General features: G+C 39.8%; 1 protein-coding gene across 2 annotated transcripts in view; it reads left to right on the top strand.

Moving 5' to 3' along the window:
- LOC110463337 overlaps window positions 1-11,872 on the top strand; it is a 129,139-nt gene extending 117,267 nt beyond the window's left edge. For both annotated transcript variants that reach the window (XM_021517844.1, XM_021517843.1), the window contains exons 3-4: window positions 4,032-4,174; window positions 10,589-11,872. In XM_021517844.1, coding sequence (XP_021373519.1) covers window positions 4,032-4,174; window positions 10,589-10,733 — 288 coding nt within the window. In that variant the 3' untranslated portion in view covers window positions 10,734-11,872. The remainder of the gene's footprint in view (window positions 1-4,031; window positions 4,175-10,588) is intronic.
- Window positions 11,873-18,613: the final 6,741 nt, after the last annotated feature.

Raw genomic sequence — 18,613 nt, 5'->3', positions numbered from 1 at the left:
CACTGGTTATACAGACAACAACACTATACCGCCACTGGTTATACAGACAACAACACTATACCGCCACTGGTTATACAGACAACAACACTACACCACCACTGGTTATACAGACAACAACACTACACCGTCACTGGTTATACAGACAACAACACAACACCACCACTGGTTATACAGACAACAACAATACACCGCCACCGGTTATACAGACAACACCACTACACTGCCACTGGTTATACAGACAACAACACTACACAACCTCTGGTTATCTTATACGCCACTTCTATTCTGATACAGTTGTCTGTCTGACTGCAACACAATCGATTTAAAAGCCTAAAATCACAACAGAATATTGAGGAAGTAACTTCTGACACGCAATGAATACAATTACAACCGCAAACTTCCCTGTCTCGGTACAACCTATCCCAAGCAACCTATCTAAAAGTCACACGATTTGCAAACTAGATTATTTTTTCTCACAAATAGTCAAAACTACTGGACTGGTACTTATACAATCATAAGTATGGTCCCTAGATTTCCAGATTTCTTTTTTTTATATGTACAACGATATCTTATACTCTATGCGAAACAGCGACATGTAAAATGTGCTTAAACTCCTTAGGAAATCGCATTTCTTTCAAAATAAGGCAAACGAATGTTACCATATTCATATTCAATACTTTTATTTGAAAAAGAAAATGTTGCAAACTTGGTACATTACTTATGCTACAGAAATACACCGGCATTCTAGAGTCCGATTTCTTTCTCAAATAAGATAACGTACAAAATCGCAGTTGATTGACATAGTGTGTGGCAATGTGAGGGTTTGTTGTATGACATAATGACTGGTTCGCCCGTTGTCAGTATAATGTGACCGAGTAGGGTGACCTGCTGGGATGTCTTCGGCAGTATGTTTCAGTGAGGTAGCACTATAAAGTCGGCATCAGTTCCGCGCTATCACAAGGAGACAAACACGAACATATTGCAGCCTACCAAAACACACACGCATACACTACACGCATGCATCTTGTGCACAAGGGAGGCCGTCCTTAAATGACCATGGCTGTTGATAGGATGTTAAACAATACAAAACAATACCAAACAAAATGTATGACAGGATAGTTGTTTTTTTTGTAGCCATAATTTAATATTTGTATAAATCAATGATGACCACAAGAGTAGGAAATATACAGTAAAATATTGGTATTCCTAAGTATTTTTGGGCTTACGCTATTTTCATTGGTAAAAAAACCTCGAATGATAATAAGTACTCCTCACTGCGATTAGTTCATGCTCACCTGGTTATTACTTACTTCCAGAAACTCTTACATGATGCAATATAAATATACTAAAAATATGCAGCACATAGTAAGGACGTATAGATAGACACCTATAATAACATTCGCTATCGTGGCCGGATCAATGGCTAAGATTCAGTCAGCGACCGACAAAGGCTTTGACCTAGTATTGTGCCAAATGCAACTCATTTTGAGGCTACATTAAGCATTATTATTCTTCGTCGATTTTACAGCGTGTCTGATTGGTTTAAACACATCACAGTAGAGGATTATAAAATATTGATTCTCCCTCACGGGAAACAATTTCCTAGTATCCCTCTCGGAACCCCTTACACATGATCGGTCGTCAACAATGGCTTATGATAAGTTCTTTTTACACAACCAATATATATTTTTATGTAACGTTTCGATGGCTAGTACGAAATGTACACTGTCACCTTTATCAGACAAATGACCAATGAAGCGTATGCACACAAAGGTGTAAAATGTGTACGAGTTGTCCATAAAATCGATATCGATTTCGGCTACGCTGGAAACGAATGTACAATAGTTGTTATATATGTACCGAAATGACTCAATTCCGCTACGCTTTGTTAACACTTGGTCATAAATGTGCGATAGTCTTTGAGCCCCCTCGTCTCGATTTAGAACTGACCCACTGCGGCGAATCCAGATGGCTTCCTTTTTCTGCCGCTTGAACAGATTGCTCTCTCTGTCCCTTTGAAGTTATCCCAGTCAATCATATGGTTTTTCAAGAAGCAATATAATCGTATAATCAAGAAGGGGTCACAGAAATATTTGACCACACATATCAACACTATAGATGCAACTAACAACATCAAAATTAATTTACATGTGAGGAAGAAACCTATGGCACAATGCCCTTCCTAGACACTCTACTGGTTAAGAAAGAAGACGGAACCGTGAAGGTATTGGTCTATAAAAAAATATCTATACGGACCAATACCTGAACTTCAAATTTCACCATCCTTTACACCAGAGGTTAGGCGTCATACGCACATTGCTCAACCGATGTGATACAATAGTCACAGAACAACAGGACAAAACACAAGAGCAGAATCATATCGCTAGGGCAATGAGAACATGTGCATATCCGGAATGGGCCCTAAAACGGGTAGAAAACAGTGTAATGAGAGGAATAAGAAAAGGCCAGACAAGGATAAGAACAAAACCAAATGTCAAGCGGTCACTGTATATATAATAATTATAATATACAACATTTATATACCGCCCTGTGTAATTTGTAAAATTACTCTAAAGCGCTTTACAACATATGGATAATAGTAATGGTTATAATTGTAAAAACAAAGGCGTACCATCACTTTTATACATTTAAACTGCCGAATACAGACGATGTTCCTGATCTGGTAGTACAATGTAACAGGATTTGGCAATAGCGTTCACTTGGTTCTCCGTGTTCAGAGAACTATCAAAGTATACCCCTAGGTTTTTCACAGCTGGAACAGTCTCAATAGTTCTGGAGCGACCTTGTGCTGGAGAGCCATTGTTTGCAGACACTTTGGGGAAAAGCCGATTAGTTCCGTCTTTTCCTGATTAAGCTTAAACATGTTGGCGTTCATCCAGATACTGATATCTGTCAGACAAGCTTCCAGACTTTCTGATTCTGTATTCCAACTGTCCTGTGGTTTGATGACCATGTAAATTTGTGTGTCATCGGCATAGCAATGATGGGCGAAGCTCGAGGGAAACATGATTTATCTCGGAGAAACAACTCTACAGATCTCCCTCACACCAGGGCAATAAGTGTATATTAAGAAATTTCTTAAAAAAAACGATCCACTCATGAATTTAAACAATCACAAATGGAGGTATTAACTTATTATCATCCGAGTTGTTTTACCAATGAAAATAGTGTAAGCACAAAAGAACTTAGAAATAGCAATATTTCATTGTATATTTCCTACTCTTGTTGTCATTATACACATATTAAATCATGGCTACAAAAATTAAAGTGATAACTGTGACTACTTTTGGACCAATTGAATAAACGTTTACAGAAAGTATGACATCTCAATATGCCTCCAACCAAATACATTTCTTAATCGAATTCGGTCCTATATCTACTTTTTATCTCAGATTTTATAGACATATTCATACATATGTATAAACCTTACTCTATCAAAATACTTAATCAATAGGAGGCACGGTAGTCTAGTGGTAGGGCGCCGGGCTCGTGACCGAAGGCTTGCGGGTTTGACTCGCGGCACGGCACTGTGTTGTATCTTTGAGCAAGATACGATACTTCGTTTGTTCCAGTCTACTCAGCTGTAAATGAGTACGTGGTTGAGCAGAGCTAGAATTGTTAAAGCTAGCTGTGGCAGCACCGGCTGTGTGCTCCCCAATGAGTTGAGAAAGATATTGGATGGTTGCAAAGGCCCTATAACCACGGATAATAATTTGTTAACTGCTTTGAGACGACCTACGAACTAGGTTGTGATAAAGCGGTATATAAGAACATCGAATTATTATTAACTAATATTTATAATCAATAGATAATCATATAGGTAAGGACACAGCGACACGACACGCAGTCGATTATGGATTATTATCAATCTCCTTTATGCTTTTTTTTTTACAAACTGATTTCGTAATCCCCAAAATTAATCCTCATTGAAATAATTTGCATTATATCTTATGAATGCATTTCGTTGTTTGGTATCCAACGTTCTATATTTACATGTGTATGTGTTTTAGCTGAGTGACCCAGAAAGTGACTTCCTCAGTTCCGAAGACCAGACTCTCACTGTTCATATAGAATGGATAGACTCCCATCTCCTCATCAGTCCAAACTTCCACAGCCTTGACGACGCCACCCGACTACACAAACACCAAATGATGTAAGTTAAACTGATGACGTCATCGATCAAAGCAAACACTCCATTATATCAACAGGCTCGTAAAAACCAGTTATTGTAAATACTATGTTGTAGAACGAAAAGAATATAAACAATAAAATAATGCCAACATAGATGTAAGTATGGCATTGGTGGTTTGGTTTCTACATTTATGATTGTTATATTCATACATACCTTAGCAATCGTGACGCAATGTCGTTAGGCTAGCTGGGAAAGTTCGTGATTTGACATTACCATATTTAATCATCATGTATGAGAATACCTGGCAAGTGCTCAACCTTCAACTATCTGTGGTCAAGGACAAGGTCACGACCACTATTTATTGGCCTATACTGTATGTATATCTTATCACCAATCTAGAGAGTTCATCCCTACGTATTATTTGACTAAATTTGATATACTGGTCATGCATAAGAAGACCCTAAGGAGTTTGTGTTTCATAAGGTCAAGGTCAAGGTCGTCATCACTACTTATAGAAAGTCAAGTATGACAACAAGTTACTAACAATATATTACAAGTGTTATTTACATACGCACCACAAGTGAGAGGATTTGTACTATATATGATATACCTTGCTGTCAGAGTAATATTTTTCAACTAATTAATCTCATATGGGACTACTCATGCGTAAATGCCGATAAGGTACATGTACATGCGCGTGCAATGACCAATACTAATTGTACTTAAACATAGACTAGTATATATGCCAAGGTGGTATGTGCCCATGCATGGATGATGGATGATTACATTATTGAAGATATATTTTAGTAATTGTAGATGTCAATTGGTATGTATAAATGCACGGGTATTGACTATGATAATATATATACTGCGGAGCTGTGCACCTTGATGAACACTGATGACTTGTGAGAAGCATAGTTGATTGATATACTTATACAATCTCATTTCCTTTATATTGTTCGGATTTCGTCTAACGTAAACATTGAAGAAATAGCATGCACTTTTTACATGTGCGGTTGGGAGATATAGAGGTTACACAACGAGTGGTTGCTGAATATCGTATTTATTTCACTCGAGTAAGTTAATTTTCAAAAGTTACAAAATACACGAGCTTTAGCGAGTGTCTTTCTGTAACTTTTGAAAATTAATAACGAGAGTGAAATAAATACCATACTTAACAACCACGAGTCGTGTGATCTGTTTCTACCACATACACACATGTGTGTGTTGACAAGGCTGGCGTAGTGATATGACCCATATGTAAAAAGTCACTCATTCAAAAATGACTTTCTTTTACAAATTTAATAATTGTCAAAATTAATGTTTCGGCAACAACTTCATGAAAAAAATATAATAGATGAACAACTTTAAATATTGAGAGTAGCAGTATTGCATTAATTTATATAACTTAACCACGGACTATATGCGCGTAAGCATATCGTACGAAGTCTGCCTCCCGCCAGAGACGTATAAATACATTATTATACGTCTCTGCTCCCGCCAAGTGATGAAGACGAACGTATCGCTGTCAATGTCCAAAACCATAGGCCTACGTTTCTTCGTGACGGTTCTATGGTTGACGTTTATTGTGAAAGTTCAGCCATAGTCAGGCCGTCCAAATAGCGATAACGAGACGTTGGGGGAACGGAATATTTTCAGACACTGTGACAGATCTTGTTTTGGTTTCACGACCTGGACACGCGACGGTGTGACGTCGAAACGATATCGAGCGTCTGTAGCAATTTTGCCTGAAACTAACGATCAAATCTTTAAGTATTACCTTCTTTTAATATTGCCTTAATAACCCCCTTTTCCGCATAACCTCACAAAGTCACCAACATGTGTTGGATGTTGACAGCAGACGACGTAAACAAAACAGCATGTGGCAAAAAGCGCGTGGAAAAAGTCGTTCCGGTCAAAGTTCATCTTCTCGACCAATCAAAACTTTTGAAGGTCATATACCTAGTGTGGTATATAACTCATATTTATCTAACAGTTTGCGTGTTTATACAATGATCTGAGAGTGGAATAACACAGCGTATTGTGGTAGAAATGTGTGCAATCAATTTCTGAGTGGAAGACTATAGCGTGAAGAACCCATGGACTTTACAGTCAGAAACTTGGGGGTTGATTCGGCACTTATCCCTCAGATGCATTTGTATATATCAGCATGTATTAAACTTTTATAAAATTTAAAATCAAATTGCAAAAAAGTATAATAAGTCAAAATTACTTAATTTCCATTTCTACCGGATATTATTTGAATAAAATAATATGGAAGGAACTTAAAATAGGCTTAAGTCTGATGTTCAATCCAACTGATCATGATTATCAATAAAATTTGTTTAAATTGAAATAGTTCGTAGTTTCTAGATTCCAATTTTGTAATAGTTTTGTGCGTTATTTGTAGCCATAATTCTCGGGTATTAATCCGAGTAGTTTTAGATGTTTATTGGACAGGCGGCGACTCTTCTAGACTTAACTGACAGTGAGGCTCATCTCCGTACCGAGTTGCCTCTACAGAGGCATGTCTTCAGATACAAATATTAACTGTTCATTGAAAACTCGTCCGCCTGTAGAATTTGGTAATATGGCTTCTTGAAAGGTAGACAGCAGACCTAAGTGACGCTACTAAGCACATGTTCGTGGCTGCCGACATCAGACCTAGGTGACGCTACTAAGCACATGTTCGTGGTTGCCGACATCAGACCTGGGTGACGCTTCTAAACACATGTTCGTGGCTGCCGACAGCCGACCTAGGTGACGCTACTAAGCACATGTTCGTGGCTGCCGACATCAGACCTAGTTGACGCTACTTAGCACATCTGTGTGGCTGCCGACATCAGACCTAGGTGACGCTGCTAAGCAAATGTTCGTGGCTGCCGACAGCAGACCTAGGTGATGCTACTAAGCGCATGTTCGTGGCTGCCGACAGCAGACCTAAATGACGCTACTAAGCACATGTTCGTGTCTGCCGACATCAGACCTAGGTGACGCTACTAAGCAAATGTTCGTTGCTGCCGACAGCAGACCTAAGTGACGCTACTAAGCACATGTTCGTGGCTGCCGACAGCAGACCTAGGTGACGCTACTAAGCACATGTTCGTGGCTGCCGACAGCAGCCCTAAGTGACGCTACTAAGCACATGTTAGTGGCTGCCGACAGCAGACCTAGGTGACGCTTCTAAGCACATGTTCGTGGCTGCCGACAGCAGAGACCTAGGTGACGCTACTAAGCACATGTTCGTGGTATGAACACAAAGCAAAATACTCGTTTACTTACAAGACCTGTTGAAGAGAACCAGGCAATTTTTACATGAAACGTTTCATAGTTGTAATTCAGTTGATTTGCACTGGGCTCGGGTCCCTTCGTGTTGTCATGCAATACACCAACCTCACACTCCATAGGTCGTGTGCCACCTACAACATTTCCAGTACGACCACTTGCAACGTTAGCAAATTCTACCATTCTTTTCTTTACATGTAGTTAATATAAAGAACGTTTACATTTCCCTTAACTTTTCGATTTATCGTAAGGATGCATGCTGTCAGTTTTGTCTTGTCGCTTCCTGAGGAACATTTTTGCTCGTCTGTGTTAACAATTTAGACTCTCTCTACATCAAAAATGAGAAATCAATAAATTAAAGTTAAATTTACAATCTGATTATTATTATTAAGTCATTGAATTTTATCAGCTGCTGTATTGCTATTAAAAGCCATGTGGTATGTTACACGTTGTGTTTCATCCAACGCGTATGCAATTGAGAATAGTTTTATCCCTGGTGATTTATATCGCTAGTAACATCGTTAATGAGGATGTCTCGATGGTTATATTAGCCCTAAATTATACAAACCCTAAGTGATGAAATCATGTATAGTCTGTTTACAACCAAACTCCCTAAAGAAGTCCGAACAAGAATTGGTAAACAATCTAATTGAGACGTGCATATTGATCTGTATCTCATTACGTGTAGTTAGTCAGAACGAACTCGCATTTTGTTACCTTGCCAACTTTCAAATACCCAAAAATATTGACCTTCATTTAACGCTTGCTTTATTCTCTCATTCTGAGTTAAAAATAAAACAAGCAAATTCGTGGAATTTATATCCCCCGCTTGCAGGACATATTTTAGGTTAACATTATTGAGGTTAGGTGTAAACATTTGAGTATCGTGCTGTTGAGACATAATGTATAGCTTGAAACCCTATACCTCATTGATTATCTGTAAATATGCACAAATCACATCGGTTAGCAAACTAAGCATGAGTCGGATGTGCATACGGAATTTGGTTGAAACATCTGAATAATATCTACAGCAATTATCACAAGAAAACCAAAGAGTGCCCGAGATGGGTGGCAAGACAGAGGAACACTAACATCGTTATCAAGTTTGAATGAATTTAGCTAATATTTGCTAGAGTTATTAAGCCGAAACTGCAGAAAATTATGTTTTTCATTAATCAAAGGGTCATAACTCTGCCAAATGGATTCCTATTAAAGTAAACTTGGCGGAGCTCTTAATGAGTTGAAACCTGTTACTAAGTTTGAAGACAATCGGATAATATTTGCGAGAGTTAATGAACTTGGCCGAGCCCTTAAGGCATTGAATCATGTGACCAAGTTTAAAGAAAATCGGTTAATATTTGTTGTAATTATTGCACGGAAACGAAGTGTGACAGACAGACAGACAGACAGACGGACAAACCCAAATTAATATCCCCCATTAGGGTGAAAGCGGGGGATAATTATAAATACCACGACGTCAACATAACAGGACAATATTTTAAACATAAATTTTACCGATAAAAGAAAACAGGAAAACAGTGCGACACCAAAACATAAAAGCAAACAACATAAATCATAATTACAAAAAGATGTGCAACTATAGTGACTATTGGGAATAATGATTTTAGTATTGTCAATGAGACTGTCACACATGGAAGCAGGTGTCTGGAGTCGTACATGAATATGTGTCAGAAACAGGCTGTATTGTGTTGATAATCCAAGCACCGAAATTAATGCTGGTTGGATTTGGTCGACCGAGTACTTCCCTGACCCAATGTCACATCCACTCCTAACCAATAAGTCAGAATGGAGAGTGTGAACATCATCTACACGGCGACAGATGAAGTAAATGGATTGAGGTCAAGGCTTGAGTGAATATGAAGTTAAGTGTTGGAAATTCGTCCATCTCCAATAAATACGAATGAGTGTACACAGTAATTACTCTGACGTAATAGAGCCTAAAAGTCTTTCAGTCAACTTATGAAGAAAGACACATTAACTTTAATAGTCCAGTGATTATGAAGTAAACCAATCCTGTGAGCTGGCCTTGTCTGGGTCCGATGATAAACACGTATTATTGGCATCGCACTAATATATAATCCATGTGATAATTGACTTGAGTTCGTCCTTGAAGTGATCTGAATGGTGACCTTGACCTCTGCGCCATGCGTCCTGACAGTTTAACTGGTACAGCTCTGAAACCGTCTCGTAAACCTGTCAGGATCGACGATTCGGTCTTTCCTGACAAATCTCCTATCCCCATTTCTTTGAATATATTTAAATTTATGAGTTAAAGAAAATGTAACAATCATTTCATGATAGTATTTTTATTAGTCCGTCGTATCCTTCAACGTTTCTATAAAAAAGAACACCTCAATTTGTTTATAACTGAAAATGATTTAATATGTCATACTGTTATTGAGTGTAAGTTTGTCAATCACTATGCCCGTTTAGTTACTATTACAGTGAATGGATTACAACCTCCCGATTGACGGCAGCACTATGTGTTCTGTGCTTTGTATAGCTGATGACGTAATATATCATTGGAGTCCCGGGTGGTAACGGTTACGCTTACTCTTCGGGAAAACAAGGTTTCTTGTGTTGCTTTGTTATTCTCAGTTTCTCTTTGTCGTTTGTTTCGACCATGGGTTCGAATAATGTCCTTTGTTATTGAAGATAATATGATACTTTCTGTTTTGACATGAAATGAAACATTGTAGACGTTTGCCATAGATAGACGTTTGCCATTGATAAATAGAATGGTACCACACCAATAACAAAATAAAATCTATTTAGATGTAACTCGTATAGGTTCTGCCTGGACCGGTACAACTTTGGTATTGATCAATGCAAATGAATCAACTTTCTAATCAGGCGACTGTCATTAAACGGTGTCGTGCGTGTATACACCCTTTTGTTCATAACAAGGCACGTGACGTTGAGTGTATTAGTCAGGAAAGGAGCAGGTGGTTGTATTACCGTCTATACAGAACAATTTACAATCGAACGAACACAACTATAAGTGTGTCTGGTCAAAGCTTACTAATGTTCTTTTTAATGCTTGTTCAAATTAAAACACACGTACTTAAATCAGTTATCATCATACACACCAATGGAACTGTTACCATTTATTTTATGGTATATTTTCAGGCGAGAAATTCTGGCGTTACAGGCGGAAAACTACGCTTTGGAAAAGCAAGTTTACAGCTATCAGCAATCGATCGCCAGGACTAACGCCAGGTGGCCCAGTGGTAACAGCCAGGACGAACCGTCTGTATACGACAAGCGAAAGTGACCTAGAGTTACTTTCTCTTACTTCCGTTGCACGCAACACAATTAACACAAAACGAATGAGACATCTCACTGCCCATGCTGAGTCTGTCTGTTGTTCAATGTAAGACTAACTGATAGACGTGCCCCCTAGTACATTTACTAGACACCTAATAGTTACCTTCCAATCTCGTTTTAGTAAGCTCTCAGTCGTTACATTTTCGATCTTAAAATCTTTCCGGAAATGATGACAGAAACTATCACCAAATTGAATGTTGTCCTGTTTCTGATAAATGAATTCAGTTATTCCCACATAACACATAACCAGTGATCCCCAAAGGTCCGCTCCGGCAACCATGAGGCCTATGCAGACATCAGAGTAATCAAGACATGTTCTCCCCTGATAGTATATTTACTGCTTCCGGTGCTGGTTTTGGTGTTGATGCTGATGTTTGATGATCGGTTTCCGTTCCAGATACTCCTCATGGTGTTATTGTCGCTTCTACACCTGGTTAATATCAAATGCATTTTTGTTAAAAGTGACGTGAATATGTTTGAATCGATGAGAGAAATGGAATATATATATATTCTGATATTGATAAACCTGAGAGTAAAACAGTACAATTTTACGAAAAAAATAGCACACATGATGGATTAATTTTAGAGTGCATTTGTGTGACGTGAAATTTGCTAACATTACAGTGGATGTCTCCTGTGAAATTGGCTAACATTACAGTGAATGTCTCCTGTGACATTGGCTAACAATACAGTGAATGTCTCCTGTGACATTGGCTAACATTACAGTGAATGTCTCCTGTGAAATTGGCTAACATTACAGTGAACGTCTCCTTATTGCGTCTGTACATTACACTACCCTACGGCAGCACTCCTTCGGTGGACATTGTGTCCTCCTCTCGCGCCTTACCATAGACTACGTGTGAGATACCTTGATTAGGATGGAATGTTGTTCATCACCTTTCTAGTCTTTTTACTGCTACAATCATCAGGCCGTCAACCTCTCACGCTTGTGACAATCTTGACACTGTATCACAGATGTTAGTATGTGTGCGTGTTGGTTGTGTCTCCTTTTATCATAGGTTTCTGTGTGAACAAGTGTCCGATTATCATTTCATATCTGTTGAAATAAAGTATTTTTTCTCTTTGCATATTATCCTGTTATATATTACCAGACATATATTTAGTTGATAAAGCGTCTAACAACACCACCTTTGTCTAAATGAACTGTTAAGTAGCCTACGGTTACGGCTCTTTTTGTGGCACATGGTAAATACTCCCCAACGAATCATGATATTCCAGACTCAATTTATTTATCGTCGATCTGTTCTCAGACATTATAGGGCACCACTAATACCAGTTAATCACGTTCACCTCATCCATCATCGCTCATTTAGACAAATTTTTCAATATTTTAAACAAAATCAGAACCATGGAACCGCCAGACGTTGAACATTTTTGTAAGAATCTCTTCAGTTAATGATAAAAGGAGGGAGGGAGAGAGGTTAGTCAATTTACTTAGACGATGTGTGGTTGTCTTCCCGCTTCTGTATTGTTTTCTTACCTAGACTGTATGTCCTATATTGTCCTTTGGTTGTGACGCTGTGGCAACTATCTCATTTTTCTTTTAATCAATTATTCCAAAAACGGATGACGATAAACTGTGTTTTGTTTTTTCATTTAAATGTGCATATCAAACAAATGTTACATAGAGCTATGCTATTGGGCGTTTACTAATGATATCGTCGCAGGGCTATACAATGGTGCGCGGACCCGACACGACCTTGCACACGTCGCATTAAGGTGAGTATAACGGAATGCCATATTGTATTTATTTGTCTCCAAAGCAAATTAGGCACAAACGTGGATGGCAATAAAACCAGACGCTGTAAGTTTACACAAGAAATATTGGTGATGAGACACTCGAAATCTATCAGACAAACATGCAAAACTATCACACTTGCGAAATTGCCTCCAGGTACTGAGATTGTGTGGGCATATAGGTTGTCACGACAGGACAGCCGGGCACAGCATACGGCTTATCACGGCAGCCGGGAACAGCAGAGATCCGATGCTACTCTGGCTCTGTACATCAGAAACACACAACCACTGGGACTGGGCTGCTGTAATACTACCATATAATTATAAGGGGACTTAACAATGGGAAATTGTATTCCTAAAGACTCACGCAACCCGTTACCAAAACGGCGTATGGCACCCTGCACCGTTGTATAAACCAGAGGAGCGATAATGAACAGATTTCCCTGTGTTTTGTTTCCAGTTCAAAGTGACGATAAGCCTGGCAGTAGGATCATTGCTCGTTTCACTCCCAAGAACATGACATCCGAACTCTACTAAACATTAACAGTATATACCCCTACAAATCACTGATAGAAACATAAAAGTATTTCTAGCGTTGTTTACAAAAACAGAAAATATTTAATCTGAAAATTTGTAGCGCACTTTGCGGTAGAGGAAATGACATTCATACTGTTATTACACAGCATGAGAACCCTCTTCAATATACTATAACATAGGTAATTTATTCCAAATGACCACTCTGTAAAAATTATTAGCTATACTTTGTTTTAATTTACGATTCACATATTGTTTAAGTTGAATACAAAGGGGTGTATAAACAACAATAACAGGAACTTTGGCTACACCAGAGCACCAAAATAGAGACAGAGACAGAGACAGAGACAGACACAGAGACAGACACAGAGACAGAGACACACACAGAGACAGAGACACACACAGAGACAGAGACAGAGACAGAGACACACACAGAGACAGAGACAGAGACAGAGACACACACAGAGACAGAGACACAAACAGAGACAGAGACAGAGCGCAGAACAAAGGATACTGAACAGTCATCAAATCCGTTATCCGAACACAAAGTCGATAAAACTAGGACAAAATAGGAGTAAAGGAAATATTTACATGGAAACTTTTCAAAACATACAATTGTATGTTCTGGGATAGTGAGAACTTCTCAGTTCATTAGTTTAATGGTCAACGCGTATCCTGCAAATAAGGTTAATTAGAAAAGTCTCCAAATAATTTATATTGTCACACTGTAGACAAACTATTGTTTTAAGGATGAATTTCAGGAGGATGTGTGGTATCTATGAACAGACAGAAACTGATTTGTTATTATGCAGCATTCAATATCTAAGTACTCCTGAAGAGATTTGTTGCGGATTTGTTTTATATTTGTTTTTGGGAAACCGCATAAGTTGGAATAACGTTGTTGCCCCGTAAGTTCAATTCACAAAAGGTAACAGTTTATCTGAATAATACGTGAAGGTATCGTGACACAAGACTGGCTTATATTTCGGAGATATTTAATGAGAGTCTGGTTCCTGAATTGTGTGCCAATATGACTTTTTATCTGGCTACTCCCGGGTCGACTCACATTTGAGGTACAGCGACCTGTGAATAAGCTCCGGGTCTGACTAGCATCGACATGTCACTTTGGATTAGCTCCGGGTCTGACTAGCATCCACCTGTCACTTTGAATTAGCTCCGGATCTGACTAGAATCCACCTGTGACTTTGAATTAGCTCCGGGTATGACTAGCATCCACCTGTCACTTTGAATTAGCTCCGGGTCTGACTAGCATCCTCCTGTCACTTTGAATTAGCTCCGGGTCTTACTAGCATCCACCTGTCACTTTGAATTAGCTGCGGGTCTGACTAGCATCCACCTGTCACTTTTAATTAGCTCCGGGTCTGACTAGCATCCACATGTCACTTTGGATTAGCTCCGGGTCTGACTAGCATCCACCTGTAACTTTGAATTAGCTCCGGGTCTGACTAGCATCCGCCTGTCACTTTGAATTAGCCCCGGGTCTGACTAGCATCCACCTGTCACTTTAAATTAGCTCCGGGTCTGACTAGCATCCACATGTCACTTTGGATTAGCTCCGGGTCTGCCTAGCATCCACCTGTCACTTTGAATTAGCTCCGGGGCTGACTAGCATCCACCTGTCACTTTGAATGAGCTCCGGGTCTGACTAGCATCCACCTGTAACTTTGAATTAGCTCCGGGTCTGACTAGCATCCCCCTGTCCCTTTGAATTAGCTCCGGGTCTTACTAGCATCCACCTGTCCCGTTGAATTAGCTCCGGATCTGACTAGAATCCACCTGTCACTTTGAATTAGCTCCGGGTCGGACTAGCATCCACCTGTCACTTTGAATTAGCTACGGGTCTGACTAGCATCCACCTGTCACTTTAAATTAGCTCCGGGTCTGACTAGCATCCACATGTCTCTTTGAATTAGCTCCGGGTCTGACTAGCATCTACCTGTCACTTTGAATTAGCTCCGGATCTGACTAGAATCCACCTGTGACTTTGAATTAGCTCCGGGTATGACCAGCATCCACCTGTCACTTTGAATTAGCTCCTGGTATGACTAGCATCCACCTGTCCCTTTGAATTAGCTCCGGATCTGACTAGCATCCACCTGTCCCTTTAAATTAGCTCCGGGTCTGACTAGCATCCACATGTCTCTTTGAATTAGCTCCGGGTCTGACTAGCATCCAACTGTCACTTTGAATTAGCTCCGGATCTGACTCGCATCCACCTGTCACTTTGAATTAGCTCCAGATCTGACTAGCATCCACCTGTCCCTTTAAATTAGCTCCGGGTCTGACTAGCATCCACATGTCTCTTTGAATTAGCTCCGGGTCTGACTAGCATCCCCCTGTCCCTTTGAATTAGCTCCGGATCTGACTAGCATCCACCTGTCCCTTTAAATTAGCTCCGGGTCTGACTAGCATCCACATGTCCCTTTGAATTAGCTCCGGGTCTGACTAGCATCCCCCTGTCCCTTTGAATTAGCTCCGGGTCTTACTAGCATCCACATGTCACTTTGAATTAGCTCCGGGGCTGACTAGCATCCACCTGTCACTTTGAATGAGCTCCGGGTCTGACTAGCATCCACCTGTCAATTTGAATTAGCTCCGGGTCTGACTAGCATCGACCTGTCACTTTGAATTAGCTCCGGGTCTTACTAGCATCCACCTGTCCCGTTGAATTAGCTCCGGATCTGACTAGAATCCACCTGTGTCTTTGAATTAGCTCCGGGTATGACTAGCATCCACCTGTCTCTTGGAATTAGCTCCGGGTCTGACTAGCATCCTCCTGTCACTTTGAATTAGCTCCGGATCTGACTAGCATCCACCTGTCCCTTTAAATTAGCTCCGGGTCTGACTAGCATCCACCTGTCACTTTGAATTAGCTCCGGGTCTGACTAGCATACACATGTCACTTTGAATTAGCTCCGGGGCTGACTAGCATCCATCTGTCACTTTGAATTAGCTCCGGGCCTGACTAGCATCCACCTGTCCCTTTAAATTAGCTCCGGGTCTGACTATCATCCACATGTCACTTTGAATCAGCTCCGGGTCTGTCCAGCATCCACCTGTCACTTTGATTTAGCTCCGGGTCTGACTAGCATCAACCTGTCACTTTGAATTAGCTCCGGATCTGACTAGCATCCACATGTCACTTTGAATTAGCTCCGGGTCTGATTACCATCCACCTGTCACTTTGAATTAGCTCCGGGTCTGACTAGCATCCACCTGTCCCTTTGAATTAGCTCCGGGTCTGACTATCATCCACATGTCACTTTGAATTAGCTCCGGGTCTGACTAGCATCCACCTGTCTCTGCCAACCAGACAATCCCAGTACTGCCTTTATTATATACGTTTAGCATCTCAAACTTCGGGCTTGTATTTTGACAAATTGTTTCTTACAAATGCAGATTAGTGTCAGATTTGTCGACTTCATAATAGCAGTTGCTACGTAATCATAGGTAACACACATTGAAATTAATTTAAAGTATATAGATTTAAAGTATATAGATTTAAAGCCATACGACAGCTAATTGAGAAAAACCGCAAGAAAGATCTTTCTTTAACCCGTTACACAAAATAGTTTATCATTCAAACATTTTGTAATGGTGTCTAACGCAAAATGATAAATAATTAATTAAGTGTAGTCTTTTATATGGTCCATCAGTACTTTGAGGTCAAACATGGCCACCAAGTAGAAAATAAATCAAGAGGAGGGGTTTCAACAGAGAAACGGTATTGTAATATTTGTAGAAATAGGGTTGAAAACGAAAAATAAGGATGCCGAATACTTCGTTGCAGTGCGTAGAAGTTAATTACCTATGCGATAACGAAACCGGTACAGCAGGTGTAGTTTTTCTTCGGAACCTACACATGTGAATTAACTCGCTTTAGAGTAGTGTTTTATGTTTTTACAAAAACCGTTCCGAATTGGAAAAGAAGTATGCAAAAATAGAACGTTATATAAATACGCACTTGGTAAAATCAGTTAAGACGCCATCGAATTTCAGATGCGATTCTTATCATGGATGTACGACAGCCGGCAACCATCTTGAATCTTGAGAATTAGAGCTTATGAATGCAATTTTTCAGAAAGCACCGCATATTTGTCAAATTTCACATGTAGTCTTTCAATAGTTACTGTGCATGTTCATTTCAATACTGGTTTGAAAACAAAGTTTGCCACCAGACAGTAATCTTAAATTCTTATAGGTCAATTTTGTTATCAATATTTCTCAAGAGGATCTGTACAGATCTGTAATTATTTTCATATGTTGATTTGCATAGGTCCCGAACTGTGCATGGTGTATTTTGAGGTTGATCAAAATTCAAAACCTTCAAACAAGTAAAAGATAATGTAGCGTGATAGCATGCCAAATGAGAATAGCTAAAACCACAGAATTCCTGACTGCACGTTATTTAACACAGCCACAAATTATTGACAGAGCCGAACGTGAATGGCAAATTGTTACAATTGTCTTGATTATTCTAAGAGTTTTAAGTAGCATGTAAGATTGTGAAAAAGGGGTCTCAGACCAACCGTAGAGACACAAACAGAACAAAGTCTGTGACTGGTCGGACTAGACAAAGACAGAACAAAGTCTGTGACTGGTCGGACGCGACAAAGACAGAACAAAGTTTGTGACTGGTCGGACGAAAATAGACAGAACAAAGAACGTGACTGGTCGGACTAGACAAAGACAGAACAAAGTCTTTGACTGGTCGGACGCGACAAAGACAGAACAAAGTTCGTGACTGGTCGGACGAAAATAGACAGAACAGAGTATGTGACTGGTCGGACAAGACAAAAACAGAACAAAGTATGTAACTTGTTGGACAACACAAAGACAGATCAAAGTCTGTGACTGGTCGGACGACACAAAGACAGAAAAAACAGAGTCTGTGCCTGGTCGGACGCGACAAAGACAGAACAAAGTATGTGACTGGTCGGACAAGACAAAAACAGAACAAAGTATGTAACTTGTTGGACAACACAAAGACAGATCAAAGTCTGTGACTGGTCGGACGACACAAAGACAGAACAAACAGAGGCTGTGACTGGTCGGACGCGACAAAGACAGAACAAAGTTCGTGACTGGTCGGACGAAAATAGACAGAACAGAGTATGTGACTGGTCGGACAAGACAAAAACAGAACAAAGTATGTAACTTGTTGGACAACACAAAGACAGATCAAAGTCTGTGACTGGTCGGACGACACAAAGACAGAACAAACAGAGTCTGTGACTGGTCGGACGCGACAAAGACAGAACAAAATCTGTGACTGGTTGGACGAAAATAGACAGAACAAAGAATGTGACTGGTCGGACTAGACAAAGACAGAACAAAGTCTGTGACTGGTCGGACGAGACAAAAACAGAACAAAGTATATAAAATGGTGGACGTACAAAGACAGAACAAACAGAGTCTGTGTCTGGTCGGACTCGAAAAAGACAGAACAAAGTACATGTATGTGACTGACTGGTCGGACGCGAAAAAGACAGAACAAAGTACATGTATGTGACT

This window comes from Mizuhopecten yessoensis, unplaced genomic scaffold (assembly GCF_002113885.1).
Source record: "Mizuhopecten yessoensis strain PY_sf001 unplaced genomic scaffold, ASM211388v2 scaffold10889, whole genome shotgun sequence".
Classification (NCBI taxonomy): Eukaryota; Metazoa; Mollusca; class Bivalvia; order Pectinida; family Pectinidae; genus Mizuhopecten; species Mizuhopecten yessoensis.
The sequence above is the reverse complement of the archived record's forward strand: the minus strand, read 5'-3'. Positions and strand labels throughout refer to the sequence as shown.